Genomic DNA, 24417 nt, shown 5'->3' with positions numbered 1-24417 from the left:
TTGCAGAACAAGAACAGCAGCTCATGCCTTCTGTGTCAGACCATGAGCAAACACAGGAGGCAGCACCTGTGGTTTTTCTGCTGTTATCTCTTCCAGAAGAGAATTTATAGTGCAAGCCTTACAACATACACACTTGCACAATTATCTCTCTGCGTTTTTTTTAAATTAAAAAACCCTTTTCCATTTAAAAGGCTTGGCCGTATTATTGTTCCCTTTACAACTGCACAGCTTATGTTCCCAACATACAACAAACAGATACGTGCCACCATACATTCTGTGGACTAGGTGCAGGGTAGCAAAATTAGAAACAATTCTTTAATGAACAGTAACCTACATATTCCAGCAAAGTTTGTAAGAAACAAGAGTCTGATGTTAAGCATCTTAAAAGTACAGTTTTGAAAAGTGAAATCCACAGGTCTCAATAGGAGCTGCAGGGTTCCTGTTCCAGTGAAAAACATTAGTCATGTATTTCATTGATTCCTGACATCAATTAAGCGTGAAGACCTTTATCAGAAAAACAGTCCTGAGAAATTTAGGAATATTTCAGATGGCTTCCAGGTCTATAAATGTGATCACACGCTTAGGAAGAGAAAAAGAAAAAATTCCTACTCACCAGAATTATGTACCATGGTGACCAGGAAAGCAAAGCAGAGTAAGCTCCTGCTCCCTCATGGCTTCTTTATGGCATTCCTCTCACTTTGCTGAAGTTGCTGCTCATAGGAAACAGGAGTAGCTTTGGTAAGCAGAGCTATGCCTGTGGCTGGCTGACATAATTTAGGACAGCCAATACAATGACTATTTCTCTTAAAAGGTCACACATAGAAAACAGATCCACCAACTGATTGTTCATCTAAAGCAGAATTAATTGCATACACATCATCACACATTACAACTTCTCCCAACATGATCTGGAATACAACTAAGTAAAACTCAGCTGCAGACATGTGCTACTGCAGAACATACAACTCAGCTGAACTAGCAGGTATTATTTAGACCTCTAGTGGAACAAGTATAAGTCCACATTTTTGACCAGATAATGCATATTACGTATCTCCTAAAATTTATACGGTTTTGTACACTATGGCTTTTTCTTTTGATTCTGGCCAGACTACCATCAGTTTGTCAATTCCAATTAACCTGAATTTGTACATTTTTTAATTTCTAGTTACACCTTTACTGACTTTGGTCACTGTTCGGCAAATGTCTCTTCAGAAATGCAGTATCTCAGACTCCACAAGAATGTCAGTGCATCATACTTTAATTCACTGACCATTTCAGTTTAATACTAGCCATAACTGACACAAGTCTGCAAGCAGCTAAACTGTTTCCTTCTCCCTATTAACTGCACTAATACACATACGCAGCTTGACCCAGGATTTCTTTTTGTGCACTTTGAAGATTATTTCCCATTTTACAGTGACAAGAGCAAAGCCTAGAAATAGATGTGCTTAACTCACTTTAACATTAGTGCAAGTAAGGTTCAGTGTTCTCATGCAGTGATATACCATGCAATAACCAGGAAGTCAACCCTTTTTTAGCACTGTAATGTTGTTCAAAACCCAAAATACCAGTTTCACACTGAAGCATATGTATGTGCATGTATGTATGTAAACCTTGTCAGGAATTCTTGTCAGGAATAGTTGTCCTTACGAAAAAGTTCCTTTCTACTTCCCCAACTATCTACCTTGCAAACAATCCCAGAAAGGTTTAAAGTGTATTTCAGAACAATCAGCTTTCTCTCTGAGCACAACAAATAAAACCCCTCTGCCATACAAAAAATTCTATACAAGTTTATTACAATTTGGGAACATGAATAAAAAGAAAGTAATTAAAATTTTAAGCTATTTTACAACAGCTTAAAATCCATGGCAATCTCTCCTGTCTTTGTGTCGAAATTTATAGCATACGTGACAGCACTAGGAAGGTCTGACAGAGTTTCTGATTCAATAACAGAACTGAAGAAATAGACAGCTTGCTTGCAGTGGGGATTCCACTCACAGTTTCCCTACAGGAGGGAGAGAGATACAAGTGAAAGCAATCAAAACCTGTGATATTATTACTAGACAGTAATATGCAGTAAGCATTCTTGTTCCCAGTCCACTATACAATGATCAGATAGTATCACAGTATGCTAGAGATTGGAAGGGACCTTAAAAGATCATCTAGTCCAATCCCCCTGCTGGAGCAGGAACACCTAGATAATGTTACACAGGAATGTGTCCAGGCGGGTTTTGAATGTCTCCAGGGAAGGAGACTCCACAACCTCCCTGGGCAGCCTGTTCCAGTGTTCTGTCACCCTCACTGAGAAGAAGCTGATCACTTAAGAAGTGATCACTTAAGAACACATAACTTAAACTAACATATGCACAGTGAAGCTGTAGAGGAAAAAGCAGATCTGGTCAAAGAATATTATATATAAAATATATATATATATATATAAAAATACTTACTCTTTCCTCTCAAAAATTCTGCTTTCATCAGACTGAGAAAGAAGTATGAATAAATTCTACTTTGAGCTAGTTATCACATTTAAGTTCTGAATGTAGTTCCAAACTATGGGAGCATTTGGATTCAATCCACACTCTCCCACTCCAAGGTACATTTGCTTCCCCTAAATCTATGACCAGGTAGCCCTAGCAGTTCTGCCTACATAGTTCAAACAGCATAACAAAGAGTACTACACAAACCAAGCATGGCCAACAGATACCCATTTTTCAGTACTGTAGTCCCATGGACTCTGGCATAATGAATTAGATTGAAAAATTACCTTTTCATTTGAAATTTGCACCAGTCCTGTACTAACGGAGGTATCAGCAGCAAGATAATATTCCATCCACAGAACTGCTCCATGGCTCTTTCCTTTCCTGGGGAAAGGTGGAGGTTCAAAACCTGTTAATTTATACTGACAGCTTAAATGCTGCACCTATTCCTCACATAGTTTAGGTAAGAGCTGTAAAAGCATGATTAACTTGTTTCCCTGAAAAAAAGTTCAACAGCTGAATGATTTGTTAAATGGGCAGCAACTTTTAAAGTGTTTCCAGATGTAAAATCTAAAAAAGACAAAACGAAAATATACCTAAATCTGCTCAAATTCACATTCCTTTAACAGTCATTTGATAACATGGCGTAAGTTATACGGCATATCTGGAGAATTCTTCCTTTAGAGACCACAGCATGGTCTGAATTCTGAGGAAGTATTTACCACAGACACCATCTCACTTCAAGTGTCTGCTCCACATGGAGCAAAGGTCATGCTACTGTGTTGCCTGTAACTATCAGTGCGGAGGTACAGACCTCTAGATGGTTCTAGATTTTGTGAAACCTTGAATTTTGCTTCACAAAGAGAAATGTATAATTACAGCGGTGTTTGAGTTACACAAGCTATACATAGTTAAAAATACCTTTCCCCTGGTTTTTAATTCTTAACAGCATTTCAAGTTTTAAAAGAATATAGTGAAAATGTCCTAGAAGACGTATGACAAATATGAAGATTGTCAGAATCACAGTTAAAAGGAAGAACAATGTACACTTTAAAGCTATTAAACAGAATGATTTTGAAAGCTAAATAGGAGCTTTTTCTGCAAGAACTCATCAGCAAGGAACAAACAGAAAGATTAAAAACATCGAGAAAACTGCTTATTTTCTCTAAACTATAAATTAATTTACTGAAGTTTGAAATCATGGCAACATCTAGAAAAAATGTTATTTCTGAAATACAACAATATTATCTAAGAAATTACCCTTATTATATAATATAGCCTATTGTGAACAGACCCAGGAAATTCGTGTCAGAGTAACTTCCAGAAGTTACTGGAACTTTAGGTCACATTATTAAAAATATTGTCATAGTGTCAACTATGATCCCATTAGTTAACTGTAATACACTAAGAGCTTGAATACAAGGTAAAAAAAATAGATGATGACAAGAACAGTATTTGCAATGAGAAAACTCACCGTAAAAGATTTACAGAACCCTTTGTGCTGAGACAGTGTTGTGGTACAGTCTTTCTGAAGTCAAATGTCAAAACTTCTTGGGGGTCAGAGAGTGATTTGCAAGGATATTCCCACAAAGGGTGAGGTTCTGCTTCCTTGGATTCCCTAAAATTCAGGGAGTTCTGAGGAAAGAAAGTAACAAAACTATCTGAAACAAAAAAACAATCCAAAGGCAAACAGTCCTTGTTCTCAAGTTAATTATGTGTCCTGAACACAGAGTATTGAAGCAATAAAGCTGCCAGAGGATGGGACTCCACTTGTTAGGCGTAAGCGAAACCATGTACTGCATGCATGAATAACTGCTATGACTACAGTCTTCAGTTGCGAAACAGAAACAGGCGCTTTCAAAATACAAAGCATTTAACTTTTCTTCTCCCTTGGGAAGAATTCTACTCCTGCACTGCCTGTACTCCTCCACAATGCTTAGAGTCATCTAAATGGCTAATTCAAACATGGATACCAACAATACAGCTTTAGAAATTGATGCAAATAAATCTCACTTTCCATATTTATTAATAAAGTCAAAAAGCCTTTTTCTCTTTCAAAAGTACCTTCAAGGGCAAGTAAGGGCAGCAGGGTCCATCTATGAACAACTCCCAGGTAATTTAATTTCAAGCTCAGAATAAAATTTTGAAAACACTATTTTTCTTTTTGACTGAAGTATTTTCAAAACAGTGCAAAGTACTGATGAGCTTCACAAATGAGAAGAAACATTCTACCTCAAAACCCATGCCACAGAAGTTACTCTTTTGCAAGAACTAAATAGCCACCATATTTATGAGAAACTAATCCAATGGTGTTCTGCCCAACATACAAGTTTTTCATCACTAAATACTGTTTTAAGTAAGTTGAGTCTTGCTCTGTTTTGTTGAGAATTGCACTGAAACTGTTTTCAGTTTTCTTACATTAATCATATCATCCATAGTCTGGACATCAAAACCTTCACAGGTGCCACATGGACTCCGGATCCTCCATAAGTCCTAAAAAAGAAATCAGGATTTTGTTTTGCTTTATTAAAGGAAATAGGAAACCTCAAGATAATTTTAGCTGTAGATAAGACATTCGATAACAAGTCAGATAAAGACTCTAGTATCTTACACATTCCTAAACCATTAGGACTACTACAAAAATCAGAAGGTAGTGTAATTCTGGGAAAATATTTTTCAAGTCACATAATTTTTCAGCCACTGTTTTCAACACTTCCAAAGAATCTGCCACATTTCCTACCATCTCTATGTAAAGTTTACTTTACAGTAGGTATGGATCTGCTACGATTAAACCCTTACAGCTCCTCCTCCCCTCTTTTATTACCCAGCACAGCTAAGTGCTGCCAGTTGCATGAAACATCCTACAGCCCATTCGACTACCATACTTTCCTTTAGCACTCCAACAATTAGTAAACTCATTTTAGGCACTTCATGCCATGCCTCTCATTGACTTTAGCAATCCACTGGACAGACAAGGATTCAGTTCAGATTCAAATTCTGCCTTTTCTCATACTGCATTAATGGCCTCCTAATAGAACACGAGCATTCACTAGCTGTGGACATTTTATGCCCTGTTCATTGTTGCTCTTAGCTACCACAAATATTCCTGTGTTTCAAGACAGCAGCAGGACCACTATAAATTTACATAAACACTGTTCTAATTTATGCCTGAATACTGCATGAACTAGAGTGACTATATAGAACCTCTGACTGCTATACCTGATAAAACTATCAGCATCCTGCTCCCAAAAATGCAACTGTGGACTAAGTAAGTTTATAACTGAAGTAATTTCAACAAATTCTTTCTCCCAAATCTAGCTTTTGCCAATTGCTTTATTGTAATGACATACCCCTATTCTGAGAAGACAGAACAGCCTAAAGAACCAGTTCTGCAGAATACCTTACACCACCATGTCTGTCCCTTCTGCCTAACCAAAAACTGTTAAATGCAGAGGTTATTTAAAAAAACCCACAGATTCTAGTCTTCAAGTACAGAGTAACCACTCAACAAAGGGGAAAATGGATAATTAAATCAATAGCTTTTGGAATAGCTTAATGGAACATAACGCAAGTTAAATGTTCTACCAAAACAACTATGTGGAATCATTTCTGAACACAAACCCTGTACATAAAAAGTTAAAATAGGAGGCATTAATGTTACTCTACATTCTGCTACTAGATTGCTGAATAATTTTCAGTCATCACTCTGCATGCTTCAGTTTCATCCAGAATATGAAGAGAATAATGCTTACTTCCTTAGAAAATGCTTTGAGTTCTAGGGAAGTAAAACTTCTAGATATTATTTCAATCTGATTACTGTTGATTAGTCTTAAACATCTGCTTCCTATTACCAGGTTCAGATTTATGTTATTTACTCAGTATGTATTTAAATTCTCTGCATCTTTGCAGAAAACTGAAAGGTATGTAAAAACATGCAGTGTAGTTGACTAGTCTCAGAGAGAAAAAAGAACACACATTTTCACAAATAAAAGGCAGAAGTAAAATAACAAGGTTAAAGAGCATTCGAATAAGGAAACTGGTAGGGAGACAAGGCTCAGACAGAAAACTACACAGCTGGTGATCCAGGCAGAAGGAAGAAAAGAGAGAAAAGACTTACCAATTTTAACAGATAAACTGAAGGTTATGCTTATGTGAAAACTCATTAGATTATAGGATTTTTTTTACAGATATGGATATTTCAGTTACACAATTTCGGACTAAAGAGCTCCCTCACTTTAGCTACTGGAAAAAAAGTTCGCATATTAATTATGAAAATACTTATTTTAAAACATTCATCCCTTTCATTTAAAAGGGTAATATTACTTGAGATAGTTTTCTGATGAGACATGGCTGAAATAGCAAAACTCATCTTCAAGATGTCAAATATTCCTTTCTCAGGTGGCAAGCGCAAAACACACTGGACAGTATTAAGTTGAGATAAATCCGTCCCTAAAAAACCCCAGAAGGGTACTCAATTTTAAATGGATTTGTATAAATATCAAGCAGATAGTTCTGAACAATCTCACCTGAAACTCCACAATCATCATGTGCAAAGAAGCAGACTGAGGGAGGATAGTGACGTCGCTGGTAAGGTGACTGGTCACAGCTGTTCTGGCATACCAGAAATACAGGTTATGCCACGGCAACAGACTTGTAGTAAAAAATGGCTCTCCCATGAGAACAGAAATCTTGGCAAAGAAAGGAGGAGATAAAAAGCATTATAATAAAGAACAGCTCAATAACACAGGCTGTATATATCTTCAATAGCCAACAATGCAATGTAGCCAGTGAAGTCATCTACATAAAACCTTTTACTGCTCTATAAGGACTTAATTACTGCATATACTGCACAACAGACATCTTTTTGTGGGTTTAGCTAGCAAATTTTAAGATTAATTTTCCTGAAACAGAGTTTGAGAGAAAATACTGCAGTTTTAGATTGGAAGGCTTTGTAATGACAGCCAAACAATTTTGAAATTTTTAGTTTAAGAATGTTAGTGCTTCCAAATAGATTGCAATCTTCTGAGTGGCTGAGAAAAGAGAGCTGCAGCCCAGTAGCACATGTGCAGTTAAACCAGTTTAACTGCCTTAACAGCTGGTGTAGATTATGCGGTAAGGGAAGTCATACCCTTTCAAAACCAAGGAGAAACCCTCCCAAAGCTTTTTAGTCCCATTTAGCTTTAGTGTGACAAGGTCTGAACCATTACCCATTATATTTATATATAATAGATATACATTATATATGATATATATTATAGATTATATATATAATTATATATATATGAACTGGGATATAATGGGATTCATTGTAGTTACAATAGTAAAGCAAGATTCATTTTCACCTTCTCCTCTCCTGCCCACTGAAATTCAGTATTGGTCAACTGTAACATACCTTTTTATCTTCCAAATGAGAAGATGTCAGCAACTCGGGACGTGCTTCTATTATCTTAATTTTATCTTCAAGATGATTTGCTTTAAAAAACTGAAGAGAAAAAGGAGCATATGTCTTTATCAAATGCTGCAGTTGAGACTCAAACTCCTAAAAATACTGCCTACCATAACTCACCAGGATGATACAAGTCTGGTTTTGAAGTGTGCATGCAGTCAGAGCCAACATGTCACACCTAGTGAACTAAAGCACATGCCCTAAGTATTCCTTCAGTTAAATACATAAAAAGGCAGATAACACATAAGTTGCCTCACCTTCATTCATCTGTACTTTGAAGCATATGGGAAGGACAGTCAAGAGATATAAAAATCACTTCACCTATGAATACACTGCATATTTAGCTTCTGTTTGAGACCAGGTTTGCAACCTAACTGGCCTATTGTTCATGTTTTTGTACCCCTAAACCACAGGCTGGGATAGACCTCTTTCAAACATACAGTGCCAACTAAAACAGCTGAACAGTGACCTCAGGAAGCTGCTTCTAGTCACTTCTTAGGCATTAGCTGCTTCTCCTGAGCAGCCTCCACTTCACTACTGCCTACTGTCTCGTAATATCCAAACAGCACAGCAGGTGTTTCCAGCTTGTCTCAGCTGTACGACCATACTGCTAGATGCCACCTTTCTGGTAAAACAGGTGTTCTCAAATTCCACTCTCAGAAACCCTTGAGTTTTATCACCAATACAATGAGGGGTAGCAGAGCAGCAGCTCAAGCAGACAAGCCAACAGGCATCTGCAAGGAGAGATCAAGCGGAAACCATAATTCCCTCTGCTCAGCTCAACTTCTCCAGAGGTCTATTCAGCTTATGGCTAAAGCTGTTAGACTGGATCTCTCTCCAACAGGATGTCTTCCTCCAAGTATCTGCATAAAGCTCTGTACAAATACCAGGAAAAAATAAGAACTCCTCCTGCCCAATATATCCCACCTCCCACAGTGTTGTCAAACTGTATGATCAAATACATTCATTAAACTAATTTAACTCCCAAGCAATTGATGCAAGGACAATCAAAGGCATCAACTCTGGCCTTAGAAATGGCATGAGTTCATTTACTGCTTTAACAGAAAACTGAAGACTCACTTTTTCCATGACAGAACAGGACACAGCAGAGTTCTCCAGTGTAAATACCTAAAGAAAATACACAACAGTTAGTCAAACTAGCTTTATAATTTTTAATTAAAAGAATATGTAAATAAACAATGAAGGAACAATTCTGATGCCCTGGTGAACAGAGTTCACAAAAACTGTGAAGCTAACCCAGAGTTATGCACCTTTTTAACAACAAAACCACCCCAAATAACTACATGCTAAATCATGCTGTTTTCACAACCATACATGAAAAACCTCAACAGAATGCAGATATTTATTTTCCATTTTTAAGATGCACACAATATATTAGTATTTGCTCTAGGCATATATTTACTCCTGAACAAACACAAGCATATTACCATTGTGCTGACCCACCCTCTAGTAGCGCTTACTCCTTGTGAGCACCGTTGAACATGATTCGACTGAATCAGCCAGGAATAGCTCAGATGTGCACTGCAGCACACCAGCCATTCGAAGCAAGAAAAAAAATTAGGTTTTATTCAAAACTGGTGCGTAGTTAGTCAATAGGCTGCTACAGGGCTAGGAGAGTATTAAGTAATCTGTCTGCCCTATTAATTTCCTCTCTCCTCAGTAGTTGTCTGTGACTAGCCACTGCTAAAGGCAAAAATACAGGAGCCATGGATCGCTGGTTTAACTCATCACGGTTATTCATTTCTACAAATTGCCTAGCATCTTCCTCAGGATATTACATTACGCATTCCCAAATATTCTGTACACCTGTAATACATTTTATTTTCAAGAGCCCCATGACGGAACACATCAAGTAAAGTATATACCTAAGCAAGGCAGCCAGGGAGCTCTCAGCTTTCGTTTATACACAAACTCAGTATTCTTACTGCTTCCTATCTTGCTGTTGCAGACCTTCACTTCAGACTAGATAATAAACATAATTATGGAATTGCAAACATAAAAGAAGAAAAACAACTGCGAAACGTTTAGGTCAGTAGAAAGAGTATTTCCAAAAGCACTGAGATACAAGATGGCAAGCAAAAAGAATCAGGGGGAAGTAGCAAACACCACTTGCATCCAGGACTCCACAATAGTAAGCATCAGAACTGGTAATTATCTCCTCCCTGGACTTCAGCTTGATCAGGTATGAATTTAACCTCCACTTGAACACAACAGAAGCCTCTTTCTCACTTGTCACTGAAGAAGCACTGGAAATAATTAAATAATGGGCCAGAAACACTGAACTATGACAGAACTAAAAATACCAAGTGAAAACACAAAGATCAGAAACACAGGAAGTACTGTACCTGCTTTGCTCCAAGATAGTGAGCCAGCACAGGCAGCAGACTGCCATCACTAATACAAAGACAAACACTATCTGTTTTCAGAACCTACAGAAAATAAACAGCCATTGTTATTCCTACTCCAGATGAAACAGTTTCCAAATTCTAGACATTTTGGTGGGGCTTTTTCCCACTTTATGCACTTCATATCAAATAAGGACTGGGAGAATCAGTGATTAACATAACCAGTTCAAGCACAAAAGAATACTGCAAGAAATGTTCATGTAATCCACTTATTTTTAGCCCAGAAAAAGTCTGCACAAAAATGTTCTGGGTTCCTTTATTCAACTACTAATACTCCTTCTCACAAGTACACAGAGCTGTTACAGATTTCTATCGAAAAATGGCTGCTTACAATTAAAAAAAAGTAGTATCATTTTCATGACAAAATTTAACGTGCATCTGCTGATGTAAATAAGATACACTTTGTGAGTGAAGTCCTTCAGCAAGGGAGAAACAAATCCCATAAATAATTACAGCAAATAAACAATATATGCAGCTATCAGAGAAGCCAAAAAACCTAAAGGCAACATGCACTCACTTTCATCAGTGACTTGGTGTATTGGAGTGTTCGGTTCTTATCATTTAATTGCCCCAAGCGTGGTCTATTCCAAAGAAGATGAGCCTGGCATCTACAAACAGGACTCTCAACAAGAACATCTGCTTTGCTCTCCTCTTCTCCTCTGGAAAAATAATTAAATGAAGTATTAATTATGGCATCAATAACATGTTTTTGCAAACAGATATATTTATGTGTTCTGTCTAGTATGCACATCAATGCATATGGACTCCACTGTTACTTGTTCAAATTTACTAGTTCTCTGGAGACACTTTTGTAGTTTTGCTTTTCTAAATGAAGAGAAAGGGCCAATTTACACCTTTTCTAAAAGATGAAATCAAGAACCCCCCAAACGTTTCCACCAATTCTAATGGTTAGGTATTTTACACTTTGATTTGGATTCCTAGGTGAAAAAGGCACATAAAATTCAGACATTAACTTTTAAAGCTATCGCTGAATTTTAAAAATGTTAGCTGCTATTGTCATCACAACCAACATGATTAAGCTCTTTTTTTTAACAAAATGCATTAATCTCAAAAAGGCAGAGCTGACTAGGAAAATAAAAAACAGAGACAGACAGAATGGCAATTATTTTGCTCATTTACCCATACGCCATCTCAGCTGAGCTGTATTTTAGGGTAGCCATGAACCAACTATGAGTGTTCTTTGTTTCTGTAACACAGAATGCTACCAGGTATAAAGCAGGAGCTTTTAAAAAAGCTGAACTGTGATTTCATGTATAATAAATATACATGATTTACAATAATAATATATATAATGTATAATAAATCATATCATAAATATACATGATATACAACATACAATAATTTTCCAGCTGTGCACTGCCCATGAATTAGTCTGTTAGTAATTTTCTCATCTTTAGGTTCTTACCTTGCTCTTCTACAAAACAGCTGCTCTAAGAGCTGCAAAAACTTCAGCTTGGAGTACTACCCTTTTTAACAAACATGTATTGTTACCTGGCTTTCTGCAGCTTATACCACAAAGAGTACTCATCACGACTGGCAATCAGGTACAACCTCTCACCCTGAAGAACTGGCTCCTCATTTGGAAGAAAATATACACACTGCATCCAGTGATCTCGCCACTGAAAAGAATCGATAATCAAAACCTTAGAACTTTTTCACTTAGAAGTGAGACCACCAGCTTGCTGAACTAGCTAAGCCTGTATTTTAATCAAACAAAAAACAAATCCAAAATACACCTGGCATTTATTAATGCTATTTTCTGCATTGCAAATATTCCAAGGTGATTGGTCATTCCAGAGTTGACTGGATGCCCCAAAGCTTGATAGTTTCAAATTTTATTCTCAAGCACAATAAGTGAAATCATTTTGTAGCTTGCTTTTGACTAAATTCATCCTACTAGTAAATACATTTATACAAAACCACAGTAGTCTAATTTAATAGTGATCTCCTCTTCCTCTAATTATCCAGTATCAACTCAGCTTTTTCCCACACCAGCCTTTTTTATGGGTGTATATTACCATAAACTGAACACTTACTTGGAAATTTAACAGAACTACATGGAAGCAAACCACAGACTAATGCTTTGACCAGAGATAGAGACTAGATAAGGAAAAATATGTGGAAATAATTGATTTCTTGAAAGTCAAGGAAATATAAGAAAAATATATAGAGGACAAACTACAAGTTTTAAATCTAAACTTTAACATAAAGCTTAAGTTTTACATTAAAGAAAACCTAAAATAGGTATATAATAGAGTTAACATTTCTATGATTTGCTCATTTAGTGCATTTCAATACATAAAACATTACCAAAGTTCCTATACAGTTTAAGAGACAGATGCGTAAAACACCCAGCATGGCCTTTACTCAAAGTAATTACTGACAGTCATCTGATGATAGCATCTGAAGGCTTGGTATTTACCTGGAAAGCGGAAGTGGGTTTTACCCAGTATGGAGCCATTGTGCAATTTATCATCCCAGAGGGGTCCATGTCAATATCCCACCACGAAAGTACAATTTGTGCCTTGCCAGATTTTACAGGCTCCAGCTGCACACTATAGTAGGTAGAAGCACTCCTTACTGGCTTACTGAAATCCACACTGTGGAGAAGCAGGAAAGTTGTAAAACAAAGAGCATTCTTCAGAAGCTCTCACCAACTTCCTAACTGAATACAGAACTTACATAAAAGGTATTAACAGGAAAATTCTGGTTTGAACAAAACAATGCCTACCTTACCTGAACATTGTTACCACATCACTAAGGACAGTGAAGTCACTTGAAGGCATTTGGTTCAGTTGGATATCACAAACAGAAGGAACACCTGGACAGTTCTCCATTTCTGAAGGGGAGACAATAATTTTTTCACCATCCTCTGCTTCGACATGAACAGGAAACAGTTTGTTCCAGGCCCACATTCTTTTGGATTCCACTAACTGGACATATACTGTTGCCCTGTGAGGCACTGCCTCACATCCTTCCTGAGTGTTTAAAACAAAGGGTAAAAGCATTCAACAAGTCTGACTTATTAACATGCATGAGAATTAAATCAATTGGAATGTGAACCAATTTAAAGAAAAGCTGGCCTGGGAGCTTTGAAGTCTTATACACAAATGATTTCAGAGACTTCTATAAAATCACAGCATTTTCTCTTTGCTTCTGTATCTGTAAAGTATAATATATGTATCTATCCTATTCAGCATGACTCAGCAAGACCAGGTTACTATTAAACACACCACATTATCATTTTCCTAGCCTCAGTTAAACTTGCATGCCCATTCTCATTCTGAAACAAGAGATCTATCTTGAGCTTCTCAAGGCACAAAAGTACTAAGCTATCAACATTAAAACAGTCTGTGATCACGGTGAGTAAATCAGAAAAATAATGGCTCAAATCTTTATGCAAAGAAAACCTTGTATCCGTATTTAAAGAGTAGAAAACATGTACGTTGTTCTAAAACTAAGAGCTAAGAGCTAAGTCCAAGAACAATACTTTTACGACTATTTACTATTTAGAACTATGTATGCTGACCAGCAAAAAGTTATAGAATGTTATTGTCTTCATATGTAACCTGGTGAAATGAAACCTGGAAAACTAAATAAAGTTTTGCCATCCACATTTTAATTAAAGGAAAAAATTAGAAAGGGTAAAAGAGGAAACACTAAAATTATACCAATAGATTATAAGTAAAAAAAAATAAGTATTAATTATAGTGTTTAAAGTATTTCCATAACCAAAAAGTATGCAGAGTAGCAAGGCCTCCTTAGTTAAAAAAAACAGAAAACCAGCCAAACTGAACCAATGCCAGAGAGGTGAAAGCCATCAAATTTAGAAGGGAAATTTTATTTTTATAACATTTTGGAACAAACTACTAAGGAAAGCTCCAAATCAGAACTCGATGCCTTTCAGAAAGACATTTGTTAACCACAAAGTTAATGGTTTTAATACAAAGCAACTAAGTGTAATTTCAGAGCCTGTGATTTACAATATGAACTCCAACAGCTAGGCATGAATGCAGGGAATTATTTACTGAATAAATAACTAACACACCTGATGGCGTATTCACAATGGATACAAAGGCCTAAATCAAGCACAGTCTCTACCCTACTCCAAAAAAGAAAGGAGAGGTTCTCTAGGGATAAATGTAGCATACTATCAATAGCTATTTTTCTTACCTGTACAAGATACCTGTGTGCATGCTCATAGGCTGGTAAAGCCCCTTCTCCAATCAGCTCTGTATCAAACAGTTCCGTTACTAGGATGTTTGCACGACACTGCATATCTCCATCTAAAAGACAGAATTGAGTATTTTAAGAGTTATATAAAAGTCTTTCAAGAAGATGCTATCCTGAAAACACAAGTAATTAAAAAAATGTATTTCTGTAAGAGAACCTCCTGAGGACTGCAATCTGTTCTCCTTTAGAAGTTTACTATGAAATATAAATGACTACTGATACATAACACTCCCTTTTGAAGTAAATTTTCAATATTACTTTTTACAGATTAAGGATTAGATTGTTTTAATTAAAAGCACATATATAATAAGGCATATTCCTTCAAGGTTTTGAGCTACTTGCCAATTTTTTTAACCCCAACCTATTTTTCTCACCTGGACCAACTGTGACTTCAGTGGAGTGCTTGTTGATTACCTTGATCTTATCACAAAACCCATTTTTCTCCACTATCTTCACAGCAGCATTAGCCATGGGCTTGAAAACCTGTAAATAACAAGAGCATAACAAACTGGAAAGCTGTGATTAGCTTTCAGAAATGAAAGGACACAAACACAAGATGCAGTAACTCAGAAACTTCACATCTTCTGTATCTTTCCCTCTTTGAAGTTCATTACCGTGAAACAAGACATCAACGATCCTCAATTAAAAAAAAACAAACCAAACCAAACCAAACCAGTAGATTTCTGCTTGGATAAAAATCACACAGCACTCTTCCAACTATGACCTACAGACAAGTGAACCTTCTCCTTGTTTCTTCAAATGTGTTTAAAAAAAGCTGAAATGGACAAAATGTTCCTGTTATTATCCTTAATATAAGTAATTGCTACTAATAACCATGAGGATGTTTCTTAACTGCTAATAAAAAAAGGAGATGCTCTACCTAATCATGAAGATATGCAAAGTCAGTTGATGGGACAGTCTCTTTATTATGATGCAGGCCATGGTATGATTAAGTGGTTTGAGAACCCATTTCCAAGACTTGAAATTTATGAAGGTAAGCAATATGGTTGAAGAATACATTTTTTAAAAGCTTGGTTAAAAGTTTTCCATATTACACTTGAGTCTTGATAAGAAGTAGAGAAGACAATACTATAAAACTTCACTCAGTAATTTTAATCTGTGCATTTACAGAATCTGTCCAAAAATTAAAAGTGTGTTGTACCTTTTCAGTTATATTCTTTTAGGACCTAAGCTGTTCTGACACATAGAAATATCAAGCTTTCACTTCAGAAGCCACAACACAAAACAGCAAGTGCATCTACGCCACTGATCATGTAGATAGAACAACCGCACTGAAGCTCTAAAAAGAGGCCATGAACACACCAACAGAAATATGCGCAACCCACAACAAATGCTCACCTCAACTGCATAGCAGAAATCAGCACCTGCTGAAGCTGCCATCATAGACAGGAGTCCTGTGCCAGTCCCTATGTCCAGAACAATTGCTTTCTCACCTCTTTCTTTTACTCTGGTCACTGCAGCACGAATACCTTGGTAATATTTCTCATTCTGTGGAGAATAAACAAACAAACAAAAAATGACCTTTTCTTAATTTATACTTTTCACTCAGCTATTTACACCTTATGCGTAAGTTACAAATGCAATATATTTTCTGAAGCAAGTAAGATCCATGTGAGATACTCCTGTTTTTCTGATTACTCTTTCCCAGCAGTACCACTCAAATACTGACTATGCCAGCACAGGAGCTAAAGTATCTTGGGTTTAGATTCCTCTCTAAATGGCTACAGAGCAGAAGGAACATTTAAACCATTCACTCCAGACTTTATCATGCCCACAGATACAGTATCTGAATTTTCTTCTCAATCCTAAGCAGTAAATAAAAGCTAAAAATACCACAAAAGAATAAAAATACTTTACTTACATTACTACAAAAACTAACAGCCTAGATTCACATTTACAGCCTTTGAAATTTCATCTAGTGAGTGCTCTTCATCAAAAATGTCAAACAAAACCAGCAAAAATAGCTACTGAATGTACATATTATGCTCTGCAATAAACAACAGAGCACTAGAGTCAGATGCAAGAAGACATCTGTTGATCTAAAATCAGGTCTGGTATCATAAAAGGTACAAATTTGATCATCTCATCTTCCAGAGAAACCTGTGTAATCATGAAGTGACATCTACTCAAGAGAAAGGAAGTGGACATTTCTAACTATTCAGAAGTGTTTTGCTTCTATACTTACTCTGTCTTTATCATGAAGCATATCTGCATAGCGTGACCTACAGTAAAAAAAATCCAGTCAAAATACTACATAACGCAAAGCACAACAAAACTGATAGATCTTATACAGCTGCCTCAGTATCTCTTACTAAGGCAACTGTCCTACATGGCCCATAAATGCACAGATAAATGACATGTTCCTTGAGGATCTGAACTGTTTCTCAAATTTAAGGAATGTCATTTCAGTGATCTGTCATCACCATATAAATGAACTCATTATCTGCTGCCATGTATCCTCTCTTTAGCCATGGATCCAATACATGGTCCCAGTTAATCTATGGACAAATAGCTGTGAAGTAACAGCTGGGACAAACAGAGGTTCATACAATGCAATACGTAGCAATGAAAGACAGCCTACTAATGGTCTACCATTTGTTACCAAGATGTAAATTTCTTTGGTTCCCATTTTTTCATGGATCACTTTACTTAAAAACATCCCAAAATCTAATCTTCCCAATGTCTACAACTGTTACATTAAGCTCTTACAAAGTTACTACAGGAACAGACAACTGGCAATTATTTATTGCACTGGGGAGTAAAAAGAAATTTAGTCAATGAATTTTTTCACAACTCAGTATTAAGATAACCTCAGAAAATGTTTAAAATAATTTAGAGGGAAGCTACTTCATTAATTGACAAAATTCTACATATATAAATCTGTTCCTGAACAACACAGGGCACTGTAACATTTAGACTACTCAACAGTCTGTTCATCTTATGCCATTGTTATTTGTATAAAGGTAAACCCAAAAACTGCTACAAAATCAAGTTGTGTTTGCTCTTTTTGGTAGCTTTAGTGGAACAACAGGATATTTTTTTCCAGTGTACCGTGCAATTTCCTGATGGTAGTCATAGTTCTCATCCTCTTCTAACCACTCCATTGCACCAGTGGTTGGATTAGCTCTTCCACAAAAGGTCTTCATGATCAATCTCAATTTGTATTATTTATGTATTATGTAGTTTCCCACTTTGGCTTCAGTAGAATACCCAAAATACTTGCTGTGGGGGAAAAAAAAAAAGAAAAAAATAACAAAACACCACAAAACTTGCAGTGAAAGCAACAGACACCACTTTATCTCTGGATACACAGATAAACATACTCCATACTGGGCCAGCAGCACTCGTGACTGCCTTATACTTCTACTACACGGATATTTTAATCTCACATCTGTCACCTAGCCCCGTGCAGGAATTCAGCCCAGAAAAAAAAAAACAAAAAAAAACAAAAACTCATGGGTAAATTTTCCAGGAAAAATGCCTCTCCCTGAGGGAAAGCACACGGGGCGGGGGAAGGCCAAGCACCCAATCTCTAGAATCATCATCAACCAGGTTGGAAAAGACTTTTAAGATCAAGTCCTACTGTCACCCCTGCACTGCCAAGTTGCACTGCCACTAAACCATGCTACTGAGGGCCTCGTCTACACGGGACGCAAACACTGCCAGGGACAGTGACTCCACCACTGCCCTGGGCAGCCTGTTCCAATGCCTGACCACCGTTTTGGCTAGAAAATGTTTCCTAATACTCATCTAAACCTCCCCTGATGCAGCTTTTTTTCCTTTTCTTCTATCACTTGATACCTGGGAGAAGAGACCAGCCACCTCCTGGCTCCAGCCTCCCGTCAGGTAGCTGTAGAGAGCAGTAAGGTCCCCCCTGAGCCTTCTCTTCTCCAGACTAAACAAGACGGTCCCCGACCCTGCCTGAGAAGGGACCTACAAACTCCGGGCAGCAGCAGCGCCGACGGGACCACGATCTCATTCCTCCCCCAGCCCGAAGCCGGCAGAGCACCACCCCACACCCATCGCCCCCACCAACACCTACCACTCAGGCCGCCTTCCCGCAACCGTCACCTGCCCGGCATGCACCGCGCGGCGGGGAGGGAGCAGCGGGTCCCCTCCCACCACTTCCCGCGAGCGCCATGGAGGGGCCCGCGGTGCTGCGCGTCAAGCGGAAACGCAGCGGGACGGAGGCGGCCGAGGCGCTGCTCCTCGCCTGCAAGCGGCTGCGCACGGAGGACGGCGGCGGTGCCCAGGCAGTAGAGAGGAACCTTTTCAAACTGGTGGCGACCGTGGCCTCTAAGGTACAGAGGCCCTGCCGCCGGGGCCGATGTAGGCCATGTCCGCGTCTCAGGCGGCCGGGGGTGGCTTGGTCCAATCGGGGAGTTTCGTTGTGCTCTTGAAGGGGGCCTTTGAGCGGGGCAAGCTCAGGATCCCTTGTGCGGGATCTCCGAAGTTCTGGCTAGTAGCCTGGGCAGCAGCGTCCCGGTGTCCTGTCCTGATAAACCGGCGGCCTCTGCTCCCTGCCACCGGACCCACCGTACCTGCCTGCGAAGCGGGCTTGTTTACTGGGTATTTCTGGGTAAATAAAGCGCAGAGTGGCCACCATGAAAAGCTCGGTTCAGCCCTGGCTCTTATACTTACGAACTGTTCTTCACATACAGACCACAGAGTACTCAGTAAATTGAGCCTAAATTTCTGCTGTTTGGGGTTCTGAAGCTAAACCCTACAGGGCTTAAAACTTGCACCCACTGTATGGCTTTTTATCTTGAAACTGGTCTTTCTTGGGAACAGGTCTTCATAAGACCATCACAGACTGGACAACACCAGTCTTCCAAAGGCATGTGGTTTTGTTTGGAAGGCTGTCCTGTACCACAAAATGCATTCTTTAAAAATCAAATTGTAGCAGTTTTACAATTTATAGATACCTTATGTGTTTTCCCCTCATATTGAGAGAATATTGCATCACAGAGTTGTTTGGGTTGAAAAGGGCCTCAAAGCTCATCCAGTTCCAACCCCCTGCCACGGGCAGGAACACCTTCCGCTAGACCAGGTTGCTCCAAGCCCTGTCCAGCCTGGCCTTGAGCACTGCCAGGGATGGGGCAGCCACAGCTTCTCTGGGCAACCTGTGCCGGTGTCTCATAATTCTCAGAGTAGAGAGTTTCAAGAATTATGGTAGTTGTGTTGCTTAAAGCAGTAAGTAGAAGAGGTTACCTGAATGTTGTTAGAAACGCTGGCACTGCAGTGCTCAAATAGGAAGCACTGGTAATAGTTATTAATCACCTTTACAACTTAAAACCCTTATGTGTTGATGGTATCATTATATTCCTCCTCCGTTTTGCTCCTCTACTCAGAATGAACCAGTTCATAAATACGTTCAGGAAGTGATCGCTCGAGACAAAGCAGCTCAAAGCCTGCGACCCTCTTTAGGAAGCACTCAGCGAATCCTTAAGGAACTCCGTTCTTCCAAGCAAAAGATAAGGAAGGAAAACCGTTACCATGTAATAGCTAACAATCGACCTAACTGTAGTCAAAATGTTGAACCTGTCGTAAATGGTGAGGCATCAACTGATGGTGACAGATCAGACTCTGAAGCAAGGGAAGATACTTCACCAAAGGAGAGCAGTGCTGTTGAGAGTTTGGACTGCTGTGGGCAATTCCAGTTGTTTGATATTGTACAAGAAGAGGAGGTGGTGGGAGACTCCAGCATAACTGCTGCAAACGTGCAGGTCAGCAAACGGAACTTAATGTACTTGAGGTGCTTTGAAATCACTGTTGACTGGTACATGTGGGCAGACTGACTGCTGTGGAAGGTTTTTTACTTTGTAAGTATTCCGAAGTTTACTGGGAGCTTGAACTAGGTATTTGCAACTTGGAATATTGTACAGGGAGGAACTGTCACGAGGATCCTTAAGTGCGCTAATGCTGAGACAGCCATGTGAAATTGCTACAGGAAGGGCTTGTACTACCCTGTTTTTTCTGTACCCTATTCTGATGTATAAACTCTCAGATCCATCTGTTGGGTGGATTTCTGAGTTTTTTTAATTCTCTACCGAGAGAACCAAAAAAATCTAATTCAGTGTCACCTACGCAAATGATTAGGGATGTCACTTGTAGGCAAGAGTCACTCCAGGAAAAGACATTTTTGAGCCTCCCCTTCTCATAATTTCAATATAAGGTTTTATCATACAGTTTTATTTTAGAATTCTGGGTGTTTGACACTTACTTGAGCTGCTACATCCTGTTTTCATTGGTATTATAAGTATTTTTTCAGTTGGCAGAATATCTGCTTAATATCTAGCATAGCTTTAAGTATGAAGAAGCTCTGCATTCTGTGTAGGGTTGCCTTGTATACAGTGTTAAGATTTTATATGTAAAAGGTCAGAGGGCTGTCTATGCTTTCTCTAATGCCTTCACTGTATGTAAGTACACATGAATGCTTTATTTATGCAGCTGTGAGAGTACCAAGGAAAACTTAAATGGTTGATGTTAAAAAAGATAACCTAGGTGAGGAAGAACCTAACCAGCTGTCACCCTTCAGCATTTCTGATAGGTTATTTCAGGGCTTTGCCATCAATCTTTAATACAAACTCTCACTTTCCATTAAGCAGGTAGTTCAAGCAGACATTTGAGATATTAGCTAATTGCTGTCAATCATTATGCTGATTAGAAAAACAGAAATGAAACTGAGGTAGCATCAGAATTTTCCTTATACTCCTTTAGAGCTAGCAGTAGGTGTTGAAAGCATGAAGCAAGCTTTGTTTCCATATTTAGAAGTTAATGAAAGGTTGGTCTGTAGCTGTTCCTCAGAATTACGTAAGTAGTTCACAGGACAAGACTGTGGATTGAACAAAATATTCTGAAAAGCTCTAGCAGATTAAAAGCAGCAAAAACCTGACCACGTAGACCTTCAAGTGCGGGTCACTAAAGCAGGTACATCGCAAATAATTTATTAGGAAGGAGAAAGCATGAAGAAATGTCTTCTGCTGGTAATATTGAAGTGAGGAAATAAATAAAAAACTTAACCCGTAGGGCTGGTCAGCTTTTTCCTGTTACCACATTTTCATTGTCTCTCCTCCACACTTTGTACACTGTAATCTGTTTGCATATTATCCATGCTGCTGAATGCATATCTTTCCTGCAGTGTTCCAAGTGTAATGTTGTACAAAGCACAGGCTGGCTGAAGACTTGCCTTTTCAACCAACATGTCATTAGAAACAGATGAACAATTCTGTGGGATTAGTTGTATCCCTTTCAGTAGTTTCTAAAGATTTGTCCCAGAAGTTTTCTGCTATTACCTGAAATAAGGCATGGCTGCACAGTACTACAGTAATTGGAATTTTTTTTTTGCGTTTATATTTTAGCTTGCTAATGTTCTAAATATCAGCATTACAACGGGGAAGTGTCTTGGTCTAAGATTTCAGACTGTCAGCTAGCTGTTTGTTGGCTACTGTCTACAATGAAAACTGTTGGTTGTAACTAAAACTTTGTGTGGCTTCAGTGGAAATAGCCATTTTTTATTTTTTCTCAGCAGAAGACTGATCCAGATGTGATCCTCTGCAATGCAGTAGAGATGATCCGTGAGCGTTTGAATGTTTCTGAAGATAGTAAAAAGGAACACGAGAAAGAAGATGAGTATGTTTATGACATCTACTATATGGAATCATCAGCCCCTGGCTGGATCCAAAATATTCTTTCTGTACAGCCCTACAGAGAAGAATATGAACTGGTAAGGTCTTGGGAAAACAGCTTTCTTAAATATAAAGCTCACAAATAAATATTCTTAACATCCTATCATTGGAAGTTGCCATACCAAGAAAGATGCTTTGAGATACTACACATATGCTCAGGGACTTAATGTGTTGGGCTTTTTCCAGCTGCCAGTTCTGTGTTCCTACAGGTTACTGCTGATTCCAGGAAATTACATTATGACAATGAAAACTAAAGGGATATAGCTCATGTACTCATAAGAATGTGTCTGGCTTCAAATTGCCAAATTTTGGCACAGATGAAAACTTCAGTAATACATGTCTTATTTGTGATTAAGAGGCAGTGATTAAAATGTAGCTGTAAATATGGTTATGTGAAAAAAGGAGCAAAGGGAGACATGCTTTTTTCCAGTATTTGAGAACTTGACTTTAATCTCAATATGAGATACTTTCTTGTAATAAAATTGTCCCTTCAGTTGCTGTGGAGTTAGGAAGTTTAATGTAAGCTTTAGTCTTCCATAGTAAATACTGTGATCAATAGATTAGCAGGTTGGGAACCTGAATATACTTTCTTTTCCTTGATGTATTACACTGCTGCTGACCTGAGTAGGATTACTTTAGACGTTAACATTAGCATTTAAATGCTGAAGTAAACGCATCACTTAACTGTTTTTTCACCTAAAGCAGATTGCTGTATTATGACAACACAAATGTTGTCACATACTGACAACACAAATGTTTCTGCAGTGCCCTGTGTGCAACTGCAGAATTACTTATGCATGCAGCAGATGAGTATCTCTTGGCTTTTTTATTATCTGCACAGGGTGGTATAGGTGAATGAAAACCACCATAATGCTAAGTGTATTTATAGTGAATGTTAATCTGTTGTGTTGACATGCAGGTAAATGATGATCATGTTCTAGAGGAAACAGATGAAGATGATGAAAATGACGAAAATAACTGGCGTAATGACTATCCCGATGAAGATGAATTCTTACCTGAGGAAGATAGTGATGGAGAAAAAGGTGTGCCTGTCATAAACACTTGTTTGCTTTCATACTGTGCATGTATAAATCTCATCCTTTTTAGATGCCATCTCTAAAAAAGCAAATAAGTAAGCACTGCTGGGGTAGTATTCTCCTCTTGTAATGGGTTAAATCTGCCTAGAGAAGGATAATCTGTCTTGGAACTACAAGAGCTCCTAATATTTTTGCAAAGTCAAAATTGAGAACTTCACTTTGCAGGCTGCTGCTATGGCAAAGGATTGCTTATTTTGAAATAAATCGATGACTTGTTTCCCCATGCTTGAGATAGTGCCTCTGCTTTCTTAACTCCCTTTCCAGTACACGCCACACACAGTTCAAACCTCAATACAGAAGTTGCTCAGACTTTGTTAATTACTGAAGAAGCTTAAAATAGTCTGATTAACCTATCTAAAAGTTGATGCTTTTTTTTTTTTTTAAGAGTCTGAAGACAGCGTCAGTGATGAGGACCAGTGCTACAGGAGAAGAACATGGAACAAATACCGACAAGAGGTTCTACAGGAATTTGGATACGAAGAGATCCAGGATTTGGAGTCTGACTAACAGCCCTTTTTCTGAAGATTAAATGCACACTGAAGATTAAATTCTACATTTGCAACATAACTGAAAATCCAGACAGCTGCTGCTAACTATTTTAAAGAATGCTGAACTCAACTTAGGAAGGAATAAAAGAAAAAAAAAAAACCAAAATAAGCAACAAAACAAACCCTGGAACACCCTTTTCCATAAAAGTTGTGCTTCACATGTATGAGCTGTCTGACCTTCAGAAGCTGTTGGTGACTAACAGGTTTACCCTCGCACTTACTGACTAGGCTTGAGATTAGATACAAGACTGGGACTCCAGTAAAAGGTAAAACTTTTTACCATCTGAGCAGCCAGCTTCAGCTGGTAGCTACTAAACAGATGAGTTTATGTCCACTTGACATATTCAAAAACAAAACAGAGTTTTGTTCGAAGCAAAAGATACTGTATACTTTAAAATATTTTTCTGCCCATTCTATGGTGCTGTGGTTCTGAAGGAACATTTTTGTTTGTTTTAAA

At 38.2% G+C, this 24417-nt stretch overlaps 2 protein-coding genes across 3 annotated transcripts; one reads left to right on the top strand and one right to left on the bottom strand.

The window, feature by feature from the left end:
- Positions 1-1770: 1770 nt before the first annotated feature.
- Positions 1771-18554, bottom strand: PRMT7 (protein arginine methyltransferase 7). The gene is made up of 18 exons (XM_061468999.1): positions 18429-18554; positions 17679-17849; positions 16813-16849; positions 15966-16115; positions 14981-15089; positions 14547-14659; positions 13110-13351; positions 12796-12973; positions 11865-11992; positions 10870-11011; positions 10293-10376; positions 9007-9054; positions 7873-7962; positions 7007-7168; positions 4899-4973; positions 3955-4115; positions 2768-2864; positions 1771-2005 (listed from the first exon to the last, which is right to left on the bottom strand). The coding sequence occupies exons 2-18, from the start codon at positions 17771-17773 to the stop codon at positions 1847-1849; spliced, it is 2070 nt and encodes a 689-aa protein (XP_061324983.1). The 5' UTR covers positions 17774-17849; positions 18429-18554; the 3' UTR covers positions 1771-1846.
- A 210-nt stretch (positions 18555-18764) lies between these two features.
- SLC7A6OS (solute carrier family 7 member 6 opposite strand) lies at positions 18765-24035 on the top strand. Of its 2 annotated transcripts, none has more exons than XM_061468997.1 (5): positions 18765-18928; positions 19979-20353; positions 22159-22353; positions 23235-23358; positions 23798-24035. In XM_061468997.1, the coding sequence occupies exons 1-5, from the start codon at positions 18767-18769 to the stop codon at positions 23917-23919; spliced, it is 978 nt and encodes a 325-aa protein (XP_061324981.1). In that variant the 5' UTR covers positions 18765-18766; the 3' UTR covers positions 23920-24035. The 2 variants fall into 2 exon arrangements, with proteins under 2 accessions (XP_061324981.1, XP_061324980.1); XM_061468996.1 differs by having other exon boundaries at positions 22135-22353.
- The last annotated feature ends 382 nt before the right edge of the window (positions 24036-24417 follow it).

The sequence above is a fragment of the Pezoporus flaviventris genome, unplaced genomic scaffold, assembly GCF_033815535.1.
Source record: "Pezoporus flaviventris isolate CSIRO_AGI_PZ_B2104156 unplaced genomic scaffold, CSIRO_AGI_Pfla_v1 ptg000054l, whole genome shotgun sequence".
Taxonomy (NCBI): domain Eukaryota; kingdom Metazoa; phylum Chordata; class Aves; order Psittaciformes; family Psittacidae; genus Pezoporus; species Pezoporus flaviventris.
This window is presented reverse-complemented; position numbering and strand designations above follow the sequence as displayed.

Excerpts from the sequence above, each read along its gene's own strand:
- PRMT7 (XM_061468999.1), bottom strand. The coding sequence starts at position 17,773 with ATGAAGACCTTTTGTGGAAGAGCTAATCCAACCACTGGTGCAATGGAG. Across the intron at positions 13,352-14,546 it reads CACACAGGTATCTTGTACAG|GAAGGATGTGAGGCAGTGCC; the intron begins GTAAGAAAAATA and ends TTAAACACTCAG. Across the intron at positions 4,974-7,006 it reads TGATGATTGTGGAGTTTCAG|GACTTATGGAGGATCCGGAG; the intron begins GTGAGATTGTTC and ends TTTCTTTTTTAG.
- SLC7A6OS (XM_061468996.1), top strand. The coding sequence starts at position 18,767 with ATGGAGGGGCCCGCGGTGCTGCGCGTCAAGCGGAAACGCAGCGGGACG. Across the intron at positions 18,929-19,978 it reads TGGCGACCGTGGCCTCTAAG|AATGAACCAGTTCATAAATA; the intron begins GTACAGAGGCCC and ends TCCTCTACTCAG. Across the intron at positions 23,359-23,797 it reads AGATAGTGATGGAGAAAAAG|AGTCTGAAGACAGCGTCAGT; the intron begins GTGTGCCTGTCA and ends TTTTTTTTTAAG.